The sequence below is a fragment of the Bufo gargarizans genome, chromosome 10 (assembly GCF_014858855.1).
Source record: "Bufo gargarizans isolate SCDJY-AF-19 chromosome 10, ASM1485885v1, whole genome shotgun sequence".
NCBI lineage: Eukaryota > Metazoa > Chordata > Amphibia > Anura > Bufonidae > Bufo > Bufo gargarizans.
In genome coordinates this window covers 19,177,045-19,190,460 of record NC_058089.1, presented here as the reverse complement: position 1 = coordinate 19,190,460, position 13,416 = coordinate 19,177,045, and the positions used below count along the sequence as shown (strand labels likewise).

Genomic DNA, 13,416 nt, shown 5'->3' with positions numbered 1-13,416 from the left:
CAGGAAAAATAAAATAAATTGACATGCTGCGGATTTTAAAATCCGCACCGCAGGTCAAAATCCGCGCGGAAAAAATCTGCATCATGTGCATTGAGAATTTCAAATTCTCATAGAATACAATGTACATGACCTACGGTGTGGATTTTCCACACGCAAATCCGCGCTGAAAATCTGCACGCAATCCTGATCGTGTGCATGTAGCCTTAAGGTGCGCAAAGCACAGAGCTGGAATTTTTTATGACATTGCCCCGCCCATTAAAAAAACTCCACCCCTTTTGTGTACCATCCCGCACCTTTTTTGCAGCATCTTGGCATCGCATACATTAACGCTGGGTTCACACCTAAGCGTTTCGCAAACGCGCGTTTTTATGCGCGATTTTTGTAATAGTAAACGCGCGTTTGGGTGATTGACAGCAGTGTTGTCCAAAGAGTCTATGGCCCAAACGCGCGACAAACGCGCCAAAAAAAGCTCCTGTACTTGTTTGAGCGTCGGGCATTTTACAGCGCGATCGTACGCGCTGTAAAACGCAGAGGTGTGAACCATTCCCATAGGGAATCATTGGTTCTTGCCTGTTGTGCGTTTTACAGCGCGTAGGAACGCGCTGTAAAACGCTCAGGTGTGAACCCAGCGTTAAAGAACTCCTGTCGGCAGGATCAACCCAGTTTTAAACCAGCCATACTGCCTGGTAGGGTCAATCCTGCAGATTAAAATAATACCTGTCTTGTGAAAATATGTTGGGCCATTCCCGAGAATAAGGAATTTTTTATTGTTTATGCAAAAGTAGTCCCCCCCCCCCCCCCCCAGGAATGGCACAATCGATTTTCGCAAAACAGGTATCATTTTAATCAGCAGGAGTAAACCCATCAGAAGCACTGGTCAATCGGGGTGATCCAGGGGTGCACCTAGCCTTTCTGAAACGGCGCCCCCCCCCCCTCAATGCCAATTTATTAACCTAACCCCTTTGCCCCAATAAAATCACTCAGTGCCCATGACCCTTCTGCTGCCCCCCTCTTGCCCCTACCTGGTGCTGCCTGAGGCGATCGCCTCACCTGGCCTCATTGGTGGTGCGCCCCTGTTTGACCCTGCTGACAGCTGCTCTTTAATACCTACTAAAACTGGTATGTTGCTTCAACTAGTTATGATTATGTTTTCACTGCCCGATCCTGTCCATCAAAGTGCAGAGGGCTCAGCAGTTGCAGAGAGAGCAGAGCCTCTAGGTGTAATGGTAACGCCCCCGTTGCTCCTAGAGGCTCATTTGCATATAATAAATCATCATGTTTCTCAGCAATGCGGGCACATAGTAACATGGGACCAACACAGACGCCTTCAGCTGCCAAGTGCACATGTAACAGGTCAGCCAGTGTCATAGGTACAAAACTGCTGACAGATGCCCTTTAAAATAATATTTTCAGCAAAAATAAAGTGAAGTGGCAAAATTCTCCAGAGTCTTACTGGGGCCATTTATACGGTGCCCTCATATATGTATTCTTCAAAGCGGCTCCAAGGAGAATTTCCATTTTGACCTCACTTGTACATCACACCATGACAAATGAGCAACTCCTCATGGTAATGAACCGTGTTTTCTGCGGGATCATAAATGGACATTTTATTGACGCGCGCCCTTTGGCACATTCCCCTAACATTATAAAGTTTTATACAATATTTCCATGCTGATCTGTGGAAACAGAGGCCATACCACAACCACAGCTCTCTGCACTTTGCTCTTGACAAGTTCATGAACGGCAGCCTCCACATTTTGATTACTATCCCTATAGCTGTCATTGAATGTGGTATACTATGACATACTGATGTCTTCCATCTTGGACTCCCACCAAGGTCCTAGGAGGACTGGTTCAGAATCTACATTTCAGCAAAGGAAGTTATGGAAGCAGGGGCGTTGCTAGGGTCTCAAAAGATCCGGGGCACAAGCCCCAATAAATATGCCCCCCCCCCCCCGCACTATGCTGTACTTGCTATACAGCGGCACTTACCTGTCACATCCAGGGCCTCCAGGTGACGTCTCCTCTCTGTCATCATCTTCTCGGTCTGGACAACTTCTCTCAGCCGCCTCGTCTCTGCAGAGTGTGACACACAGACATCTTAGCTTCCTCACTTTCTATCATTATCCCCCAACTGGAGTCCCCACAGTGTTATCCTGCTGCTTTCTATGCCAAAACCTCAACCCCCCCCCCCTCATACCCCCAAATACTATCCTAAAGAAACATTACTGCCCCCCATAGTAATAGTGCTCCTCATAGTCCCACCAATAGTAATTCCCTTCTAGAATGCCCTTATTAGTAACACTGCCCCAACCGTGATAATGCTCCTCAACAATGCCCTCCCATATTAATAATACCCTCACAGAGTCCCTAGTAGAAATAAGGCCCCCTATTGTTCCCCCAGTGGCAATAAAGCTCCCTACAGACCCCACAGTAGTAATAAGGCCCCCATAGTGCGCTTAGTAGAAATAAGGCAGATCTACAAGACCCTCCTATAGAGCCCCCAGTAGTAATAAGAACGCCTATAATGTCCCCTGGATTTGCAGTGCCCCCTGCAGTTATAATCCTCCCTCCACCATACAGTCCCATGTAAATAACATCACCTCTTCCCCAGCCGCCTCCAACGCACAATCCCATGTAAACATCACCCCCTAAGGCTACTTTCACACTTGCGTTCATGTACTTGTACAGGACGGATCCGCACCGATATAATACAAACGAATGCATCCGTTCAGGACCAATTTGTTTGTATTAGATTTTAATTTCTAAGTCCCAATACGGATCCGTCCTGACTTACATTGAAAGTCAATGGGGGACGGATCCGTTTACAATTGCACCATTTTGTGTCAATGCAAAGGGATCCGTCCCCATTGACTTACATTGTCAGGACGGATGCGTTTGGCTCCGCAAGGCCATGCGGACACAAAAAACGCTGCTTGCAGCATTTTGAGGTCCGCCTCCAAAATGGAACGGGGGACCGCACGGAGCCAAACGAATGCATTCTGAATGGATCCGCATCCATTCAGAATGCATTGGGGTTAAACTGATGCATTTGGGGCTGCTTGTGAGAGACCTGAAACGGATCTCACAAGCGGATCACCAAACGCAAGTGTGAACGGACCCTAAACATTAAGTCCCATGTACATAAACATCATTCCCCCCCACCATCCACTTTCAACATACAGTCCCATGTAAATAACATCCCTCCCTCCCCCAGCCACCTCAAGCACACAGTTCCATGTCAATAACATCCCTCCCTTCAGCCCTAAAATACATCCCAGTTAAATAACTACAACTCCCAGCATTTCTCTACCTCTCCCTTCACTTACCTCGCCTGTACAGACATCACTATTAGGCTCCTTCTCCTCTTGACTCCGGTCCAATCCTGAACTGGGAAGAGGCGAAAGACCTTTGGTGACATCACAGGCCATGTGATCAGCAAAACAGGCTGTGATAGGATGACCTGGATGGTGACATCATCCAGGTCATCCTATCACAGCCTGTTTTGCTGATCACATGGCCTGTGATGTCACCAAAGGTCCTTCGCCTGTTCCCAGTATAAGATTCAATTGTATTTGCCGTTCTGTGTACGGCAATACAGTTGCATCTAGCAGGCAGGCAGGACATTCGGGGCATGGGACAAAACATCCGGGGCCCAGGCCCCGAATGTTTTAACCTAGCGACGCCCCTGAGTTTGCACACGACCGTATGTATTTTGCGGTCCGCAATGGCATCCGCATGTCCGTTCTGCAAAAGATAGAACATGTCCTATTCTTGACTGCAAAATACGTTGAAGTTGAATTAAATGGGTCTGCAAAAATAAATGGATGCAACTCGGACGTCATCCATGTTTTGCGGACTGCAAAATACATACGGTCGTGTGCATGAGGCCTTAAAGGGGTTGTTCAGGATTTTAGAAAACGTCTGCACTTTTTTCAGAAACAGCACCACTCTTGTCCATAGGCAGTGTCTGGTATTGCAGCTCTGGTCTTCCTATCCACTGCACTAACGGCCCAGGGAGGCTCTGCTAACCGTGAGTACATGAACTACTATCCCCATCGGCCCACCATGAGCCTCACGTGTTTTCCCCTGCGGTCTGGCTCGTTGCAGACAGAACATGTCCTATTCATTGCGGACACGAATAGGCACTTCTATCAAGAGAAGGACATTCCGATCCGAAAAATGTGGAATGCACACAGTCGGTATCAGTGTTTTGCAGTTGCGCAATTTGCAGACCACAAAAGCTGATATGGTTATGTGAATGAGCCCTTAATATGAGCTACTCAAAAGTTTTTGTGACTTCCATGAAAAAGTAACCTTGTGTTGGCATATGGTATTCATGGACCGGCCCTTTAATTTTGACAACCTGTACCTTGTAATTTAGTGCATGGATTGTTAATAACAAGGAATTAGACTTAGTCTTGTGACCACATAACTTCATGTCTGGTCACAGACATTATTAATATAATGGGCCGTAGAATTGCGTTGTTTGATTCATGCATCGGACAAGTGATTCATGCGCATGTACAAATAGCAAATGGGGTGTAATCAACCTGCATAGCTTCAAGCAACAGTAAGTCAATGGGGGGGGGTTTAGTTGTAGACTTTCTACTGCCTTTTTCCCTCCCACGATTTTGGAATGGAAAAATGTAAGTTTCCCTTACGTCCTAACTAGTGTTGAGCTAACTGAGCTTTGGATCCTAGATCCGTTCTCTTACTGCAGTAATGGAAAAAAGTAAAAAAACAAAAACCAAATGACAGGATTTTATTACATATTATAAAAGATTTAACAACTGCCATAAATAATAACAGCCTCATACAGGAGAGCTGACGTACGACCTCCTCAACCACATCGCTCATCTCGCGGCGAAACACGAGCTCCAAGTCTCAGGATGTGATGCAGATTTATCAACGTGTCCTAGAGGTCTTCCCAAATTGCTAGGGTATGTAGTCACATCATTAGTGGGGGTCTGACCTTTGGGGACCCCCCCCCCCAAATTCTGACAATCACAGGGCCACAGAGATGGTGTAGCGCTTGGGTCCCCTTCAGTTTTTTCCATGCACAGCACCCTAACCACCAGCCGTGCAGGAAAAAACAGTAACTACACCAGCTTGGTGGCCCCTGCATTCTCAGGACTGGTGGGGGTCCCAGAGGTCAGACCCTCACTGATCATATTGTAGTGACATGCCAGCACTTCATAAAACGGGAATACATCCTTAAAGGGGTTGCCCCATTAAGACAACATGTGTCTAAATGTTGGGGGTCTGACTACTGGGGCCCCTGTGATTTACAAGAATGGGGGCCCGTGCTCCCTACTTGAATGGAGTGCCAGACACACAAGTGCTTAGGTTTTACCGGCAGCCCCATAGAGCGGAATGGAGAAGCAGTGCACATGGGCCCCGACTCTTGTGAATGTCAGGGGCCCCAGGGGTTAGACACTTATCCCCTTATCTTGTGGATAGGTGATAAGTTGTCTTCATCGGGCAACCCCTCTGAAAAAGCAGTCACAAAAAATCTGCCATGTTAGATCAGGCACCATTTTATTTTTTACCCTGAAAGGAAGAAACCTCAATTCTGATTGGTTGCTAAGGGCATCAAGGACACATTAGTTTAACAGAAGTCAGGGTTTGCCCACAGCAACCAATCAGATCACATCTTTCATGCTGAAAGCTGCTCTGCAAAAATGAAAGCTGGAATCTGATTGGTTGATAGAGAATGCCCATAGATGTCCCCCTGATAATACAGTCACTCACAAAAAGAACAAATAAAGTTTTGTACAAAGAGGAGCAAGTCAAAAGGCAGATATTTAGTTACAAAAGGTAATAAAGTTTTTTCTGTTTGATTTTAGGAAATCATAGCTACGATCAGCAGTACGCTGTAGAAGATTGTAAACATAATACAGATGATTGACTTCACCCTGTACCACAGGCCACAGTTTCCTATGTAACAGCACTCGAAAAGGCACGTCCTCCTCTTCTGTCCAGTCGATAAAAATTCTAAAATCACCTGCAATTATACTTCATATAAAAATTTTGTCCCAAAAATGGGAACCTGCACCTACCTCAAGAACAGGGCCCCGCCATAAAGGGAGAGGTAGCTGGGCATTCGCGGCCCTCCCAGATTCCCATAGGAATGAATGGTGAAGGCCACGCACGTGCATACACCTCTCCATGGGGCCCTGTTTTTCAGATAGGAGCGGTTTCTAGAGGTGAGAGCCACACCCTTGTATATCGGAATACCCCTTTAAGGGCCCCTGCACATAACCGTATCCATTTTGCAGTCTGCATATTGCGGATCTGCAAAAACAAAGATACCCGTCGAGAGCCTGCCGCCATTTTATTTTTAAGTCCTGTAGAAATGTCCTATCCTTGTCCGCAAAATGGACTGCGGGACGGACATACGGATGCAGACAGCACATGGCACTCTATCCATATGTTTTGCAGCCCCCATTAAAATAAATGGGTCCGCATCCGATCCCCAAAAAAATTAAAAAGTACCAAAAATACAGCTGTGTGCATAGGGCCTAAAAGGGGTGTCCAGGATACGAAAAACATGGCTGCTTTCTTACAAAAACAGCGCCACAGCTGTCCATAGGTTGTACCTGGTACTGCACGTCATCTCCTTTCAAGTGAATGTGGCCAAGCTGTGACACCACACACCACCTGTGGATGGGTGTGGCGCTGTTTTTGGAAGAGAGCGGCCATGTTTTGTTTTTTTAACCCCGGAGGTGGAATGATCCAATTCTATTCAGTCAGCTCTTTGGATAATTTGGCAAACCATACGTTAATGGGCCGCCATTTATTTCAAGGGACGCCTTGTAATACCACGTTTCCCCTTCAGCCTGTATAAGGTATAACCCATCTTTTCTAGGACTCAGCAAATCTGTAGGGAGTGGGGTATGCTCGCCGCATATACCATTCAGGACCCTGGGAAAGCTGGATGCGAGACTCAGGGGGGCCACATTGGTCGTGACCCCCTCAGAGATAACCAAGAAATGGTGGATTTACATATGTTTTATCGGATACCAGTGTAGCCCACGGTGGGATACACAGACATCCTGCACAATGGCCATCATAGAAATCTACGTAACATGGGATTGCTCTTCATGTGGCCATCTGTACGCATCACATACGGAAATCCAGGCCAGGGCGGTGGGTCTATCGACGGATGAGGCGTCTAGGTAAGGAAGAACCACCATGGTCCATACACACCAGTCCAGCAGGTGTCCTTGTGCATCGTCCCCATGATTGGGCGTTACACCCCCGAGGAACTCTTCTCCTCGTTGCCGTTGGTTTGCACGTTCTGATCTTGCGTCTTCTTCATCTCCAGGCCCTTCACCCACGTATAGCTGAAGGAGCCCCCCAGCACCATCGCATTGCTCGTCCACCACAAGAAGCTCTTGGTCTGTTGGTAATAAAATACGGCGAGTACAGTTTGGGCGCAGGCCTTGGCGGTGCCGGAGATGTTGTGGGTGAGGGGACTGGTGAATTTAATCTGAAGTCCAGTCACGTAGCCTATAGCAAAGCCAAAAATACCTCCCAGAGTCATTATGCCCCAGAAGTGCGAGGAGTAAAGATGCTCGAAGGCACTGAGGACGCTCAGCTCCCCGAATACCAGCAGGAGGGGTAAGAAGAGGATGCAGGCGTTCACGTTGTTGTAGAAGGTCAGGCGCCAGATGCTGCCGTCCACCGCCGGGAGGACCTTTTTGGTGTAAATGGCGTTCAACGACACGCACAAGCTGGCCAGGACGCCGAAGAATATGCCAGCCCAGGATAAGGTGCCCTCTGCGCCCTCCTGGTCTATGCCCAGCCAGAAGCCACCTGTAGGAAACACAAAAACATCATCAATTCTAGTTCTAAAGACCGCCATATGGATATTAACCCAACTTCTCCGGCTAGGTGGGGATTTATACCCTTCTGATCAATGAGAGCAGAATTAGGGGAGAGGTCAGGAGAAATGCAACCACACTGACCGCAACCCAGCTTTCCTAGGTTCCTGAATGGCAAATCTGCTGACACAGAGAAATGAGATGACATCCGTGTGCATTTCGTATTTTGCAGAATGGAACAGCTGTCCCTTAATAGAACAGTCCTATCCTTGTCCATAATGCGGAAAATAACAAGACATGTTCTACATACAGACATGCGGAAACGGAATGCACACGGAGTAACTTCCGGTTTTTTTTTGCGGACCCATTGAAATGAATGGTTCCGTACATGGTCCCCAAAAAACAAAACAAAAAAACTAACGGACACAGAAAGAAAATACATTTGTGTGCATGAGGCCTTACTACCGTCTCCTGGGAAAGCTGGATGACACTCAATATGGCCGCCAATCACAGGTCTTGCTGCCAGAGTCACCCAGCTTTCCTAGATTCCTGAATGGCATATTTCCTAACAGAGAGAAAAAAAAATATCCATGGCAATTGTTCTTATTACTGCCTTCTTCTGGGAAAGCTCGTTGACACCCAATATGGCCCCCAGTTACAGCTCTTGCTTGGAAGGTCACCCAGCTTTCCTACACTCCTATGGGCTCATGTACACGACTGCAGCCATTTTCGCTGTCCGCAAAACACAGATACCAGCCATATGCCTTCTGCGGAATGGGACGTCTGGCCCATAATAGAACAGTCCTATCCTTGTCCGTAATGTTCTGTTTTTTTGCGGGTGCTGCGGAAAGGACATACGGATGCGGACAGCACACGAATCATTTGCATTGTATGTCTTTTCCGCAAAAAGATATGCTTTCCACAAAGGCATTAAAGCCATTGGGTCCGCAAGAAAAATCCGGGCAGCACTCGGACAGCATCCATATTTTGCGAATCGGCGGTTTGCAGACCACAAAACGGAAACGGTCATGTGCATGAGGCCTAAGACGGTTTAGCCAGTCAGGAGTTTAGGACAGCTGGGTGACAACCCATGGGGAAGCCATCAAAGGACCCCATATAACAGCCCTTTGAAGAACATACAGAACATGGAGGAGAGATATTACAGGAAACATTCGATGCAATTGTAGCAAACCTTCAGCCATGAAAAGTTTAGGTGGTTGTCCCTTATAATTAGTTTTGGGGACGACGACCCCAAAACCCTGTTTTTCTTCTGTTTCTGACATTCTTAACGGAGAAGGATGTAGCATAATCACCCCGCTCCCTGGTCAGGAATGCAGGTAAGGGGTGGGTTCACATCTGCGTTCTGGATTCCGTAAAAAAATGGTTATAACGGAAAATAACGGAATCCATAAGACGGAAGGACTGGATCCGTTCTTCTGCCCATAGACTTGTATTATGACGGAATGCAAAACGGAAGCCTTAAGAGTCATTCCGTTTTGCTTTCCGTCATAATAGAAGTCTATGGGGAATCATAACGGATGCGTCTGGCTCCTGTTATGCAAGACGGAAAACAAGGTCCTGTCGACAGGACTTTTTTCTCCATTCTGCATAACGGAAACCAGACGGATCCGTTATGATTCCCCATAGATTTCTATTATGACGGAAAGCAAAACGGAATGACTCTTAAGGCTTCCGTTTTGCATTCCGTCATAATACAAGTCTATGGGCAGAAGAACGGATCCATCCTTTGGATTCTGTTATTTTCCGTTATAACCATTTTATAACGGAAAGCCATAACGCAGATCCATTCACTGACAGCAAACATAAATCTTGAAAACAGTGCAGAATAAAACACAAAGTCTATTAGAAAGTTTCAGAACTTCTCATTGTACAACGATTGAGCTTCATCGAACGTAAAAATAAATAAAAAAAAATGGACAATTCCTTTAAGAGGAAAGAGGGTCTTACCTAGGATGACCCCGCAGGACAGCAAGGCGTACAGAGACGTGGTCTGCTTCAGCAGGATGTAGGACAGGAGCACATTGAAGACGGTACTGAGGCACCTGCCCACCGTGTAGAAGGCCACGCCAAGGTACTTCAGGCACAGGTTGTTGAAGGTGATCATGCCGATGAAGACCACGGACAGGGGCAGGATGCTCCGCAGGACTTTGAGGTCAAAGCGGATGGAAGGGAACTCCATCATCTCTCCAGGGATGACCAAGGAGAGCAGGTTGAGCACTTTACACAGGAGGACGGTGACCAGGCACTGGTAGAAGGTGACAAAAAGGGGGGCGTCCAGCTTCAGGGAGGGGCTGTCCAGCAGGTACTTGTTCAGGAAGACCATGGTGATGGAGATGAACCAGTAGAGGGTGACCACCAGGGCGATCTTCATAGCCCTCAGTAGGAAGGGCTCCCTAGACTCCTTCTCCGGGTCCCCATCTCCAGACAGCGCCATCCTCAGGATGCTGGAGCGTTTCAGAGCCCTGTGCATGATGAACAAGACCAAGGTCAGGGCAGCAGGACATCAGCAAGAGCAAAGAAGACAGAAGTATGACAGCAAGATAAACCAGCCCTCACCGCTCCTGCCACAAGGGGGCGCCGGAACGTTCCTCCCACAGGGGGCTGTAGTGCTGCCCGGCTCTCATCCCTGACACCAGGCTGCAGCGACAGCTCCAAACGCTGATCTTTCCGGGGTTGACGCCTACTAATGACGTCACGCCCAGCGTTCGTGTCGCCGGCTGAGATGGGAGCGGCCATTATGTTGGAAGTCTTTGATGTGTAAGTTTAACGCGGGTTGTTACGCCCTTGCTGATAAGTGATGTGTGCGGGAGGAGGTGCCCGCAGATTGCCAGGTTGGAGAGAGTTTTATTGACTGCCAAAGAGTGCCCCCAACAGTGCCAGCCGGAGAGTATCCCCAATAAACAGTGCCAGCCGGAGACTGCCTCTATAAAAACTGCCAGCCAGAGTGCCCCTATAAGCTGTGCCAGCCAGAGTGCCCCTATAAGCTGTGCCAGCCAGAGTGCCCCTATAAGCTGTGCCAGCCAGAGTGCCCCTATAAGCAGCGCCAGCCAGAGTGTCCCTATAAGCAGCGCCAGCCAGAGTGCCCCTATAAGCAGCTGCCAGCCAGAGTGCCCCTATAAGCTGTGCCAGCCAGAGTGTCCCTATAAGCAGCGCCAGCCAGAGTGCCCCTATAAGCTGTGCCAGCCAGAGTGCCCCTATAAGCAGCGCCAGCCAGAGTGCCCCTATAAGCTGTGCCAGCCAAAGTGTCCCTATAAGCAGCGCCAGCCAGAGTGCCCCTATAAGCTGTGCCAGCCAAAGTGTCCCTATAAGCTGTGCCAGCCAGAGTGTCCCTATAAGCTGTGCCAGCCAGAGAGTGCCTCCATAAAGAGTGCCCCTATAATCAGCACCAGCCAGAGAGTGCCCCTATAAGCAGCGCCAGCCAGAGTGCCCCTATAAGCTGTGCCAGCCAGAGTGCCCCTATAAGCAGCGCCAGCCAGAGTGCCCCTATAAGCTGTGCCAGCCAAAGTGTCCCTATAAGCAGCGCCAGCCAGAGTGCCCCTATAAGCTGTGCCAGCCAAAGTGTCCCTATAAGCTGTGCCAGCCAGAGTGTCCCTATAAGCTGTGCCAGCCAGAGAGTGCCTCCATAAAGAGTGCCCCTATAATCAGCACCAGCCAGAGAGTGCCCCTATAAGCAGTGCCAGAAAGAGTGCCCCTATAATCAGCACCAGCCAGAGAGTGCCCCTATAAGCAGTGCCAGAAAGAGTGTCCCTATAAGCTGTGCCAGACAGAGAGTGCCTCCATAAACAGTGCTAGAAAGAGTGCCCCTATAATCAGCACCAGCCAGAGTGCCCCTATAAGCTGTGCCAGCCAAAGTGTCCCTATAAGCAGCGCCAGCCAGAGTGCCCCTATAAGCTGTGCCAGCCAAAGTGTCCCTATAAGCTGTGCCAGCCAGAGTGTCCCTATAAGCTGTGCCAGCCAGAGAGTGCCTCCATAAACAGTGCTAGAAAGAGTGCCCCTATAATCAGCACCAGCCAGAGAGTGCCCCTATAAGCAGTGCCAGAAAGAGTGCCCCTATAATCAGCACCAGCCAGAGAGTGCCCCTATAAGCAGTGCCAGAAAGAGTGTCCCTATAAGCTGTGCCAGACAGAGAGTGCCTCCATAAACAGTGCTAGAAAGAGTGCCCCTATAATCAGCGCCAGCCAGAGAGTGCCCCTTTGAAGTCCCTTGTGCTCCCCAGACCGCACTCATGGAGCGCCCGGACCCAGTTAACTAAATGGTGCAATTCACATTTCACTTTTAGCGCTTGGACCGTTGCCAAGAGCCACGCAGCGTGCGCCATTCCTTGCCCGTTCTTCGTTCGACATCTATTTAAATAAATGGGTCAAGAAATAATAAATGGGCGCCCATATACACGTGTGTGTGTTTCAGATGGAATTCGAAACGGCAGTCAGAATCAGGCATTATGAGAGCGAGTCAAAGAATGCTTCCATTCAGAGTGCCCGCACCGGCGAGGGGTGGACCGAGAGCGCCATGGGTACCTGAGAGGGGACTAATGATTTACCAAGAGGTTACGAGATGATCTGCCAAGTAAGTAGTCAACCTCAATGACAGCCATGGTCGCCACGAGGCGTGCGTGCCCTCTCAGCTGCCAGGTTCCGGGGCACTGCCTAATTATTAGACTCAATGCAATTAAAAGGTACCGTACAGTGAGAAGTCATTGATTCATACACATTACCAACTGATGTACTGCCCAGAGCAGGGTCCCCCCGTCATACCTGTAATCTGCCGGTCAGTCTGCACCAGGTGTACCCCCACAAGTGACTGCCAGCTCTGCTTGCTGCAACGTCACTCCAGGAACAAGAGCAGATAATGAAGGAAGTCACGCCCTCCCTTTAAAGTGTTGTCTAGTTCCTCGTCACAAAGGACTCAGCCAGGTGAACAGGTTCGTCGGGTGACACCCGAATAGCTCTATCTAGAGCCGCGCAGCACTCCCACCGCTCCTTCTTTACTGTCCGTCTCTATGCAAACTCCATGAGGAACCCTGCAGCGGAATATTACACAAAATGCCAGAGGCGGCACTCAGAGCCCTCTCTGTGGGCACCCGCACCCTGGAAAAAGTCTATGGTGTACCAATATGGCTTAGACTTTTCCTGCCATTCATCAGCGCAGGGCGCGCTATGAACGGCGCGGGCGGCGCACTGAGTGTAGGCAGGCTACATGATAAAGTATGTGGAAGATACACTGTATTGGACTGTAGGATTTAGGTTAAATTGCCGTGTTGGCACTTTGTGATAAATAAGTTGCAGTTTGGGCACTCGGCCTCCTAAAGGTTCGCCGTCACTGCGTTATACAGTATTTACTCCATCTACCGATCAGATGCAAACAAGACAGAATGTAAACTATTCCACAACAACTCTGTGATGTTTCCCGTTGAGTTAGAGGGGTTATCCAGTCCCTTAAGGGTAAATGCACACGATCAGGATTGCATGCGGATTTTCCGCTTGGATTTGCGTGCGGAGAATCTGCACCGTAGGTCATATATATTGTATTCTATGAGAGTTTGAAATTCTCATGCACACGGCGAGGA

General features: G+C 48.7%; 1 protein-coding gene across 2 annotated transcripts; it reads right to left on the bottom strand.

Annotated features, from left to right (window-relative positions):
- Positions 1 to 4,750: 4,750 nt before the first annotated feature.
- SLC35C1 (solute carrier family 35 member C1) lies at positions 4,751 to 12,715 on the bottom strand. 2 transcript variants are annotated; one of them, XM_044269683.1, is made up of 3 exons: positions 12,605 to 12,715; positions 9,798 to 10,312; positions 4,751 to 7,821 (listed from the first exon to the last, which is right to left on the bottom strand). In XM_044269683.1, exons 2-3 carry the CDS (start codon positions 10,282 to 10,284, stop codon positions 7,256 to 7,258), a joined length of 1,053 nt encoding a protein of 350 aa, XP_044125618.1. In that variant the 5' UTR covers positions 10,285 to 10,312; positions 12,605 to 12,715; the 3' UTR covers positions 4,751 to 7,255. The 2 variants fall into 2 exon arrangements, with proteins under 2 accessions (XP_044125618.1, XP_044125617.1); XM_044269682.1 differs by lacking the exon at positions 12,605 to 12,715 and adding an exon at positions 10,407 to 10,528.
- Between the last annotated feature and the right edge of the window lie 701 nt (positions 12,716 to 13,416).

What these genes read in the sequence shown, in the direction of transcription:
- SLC35C1 (XM_044269682.1), bottom strand. Translation starts at nt 10,474, where the DNA reads ATGAGAGCCGGGCAGCACTACAGCCCCCTGTGGGAGGAACGTTCCGGC. An exon ending in GCCCCCTTGTGGCAGGAGCG is followed by an intron (nt 10,313 to 10,406) that starts GTGAGGGCTGGT and finishes CATCATGCACAG; the next exon opens with GGCTCTGAAACGCTCCAGCA. An exon ending in GTCCTGCGGGGTCATCCTAG is followed by an intron (nt 7,822 to 9,797) that starts GTAAGACCCTCT and finishes TGTTTCCTACAG; the next exon opens with GTGGCTTCTGGCTGGGCATA.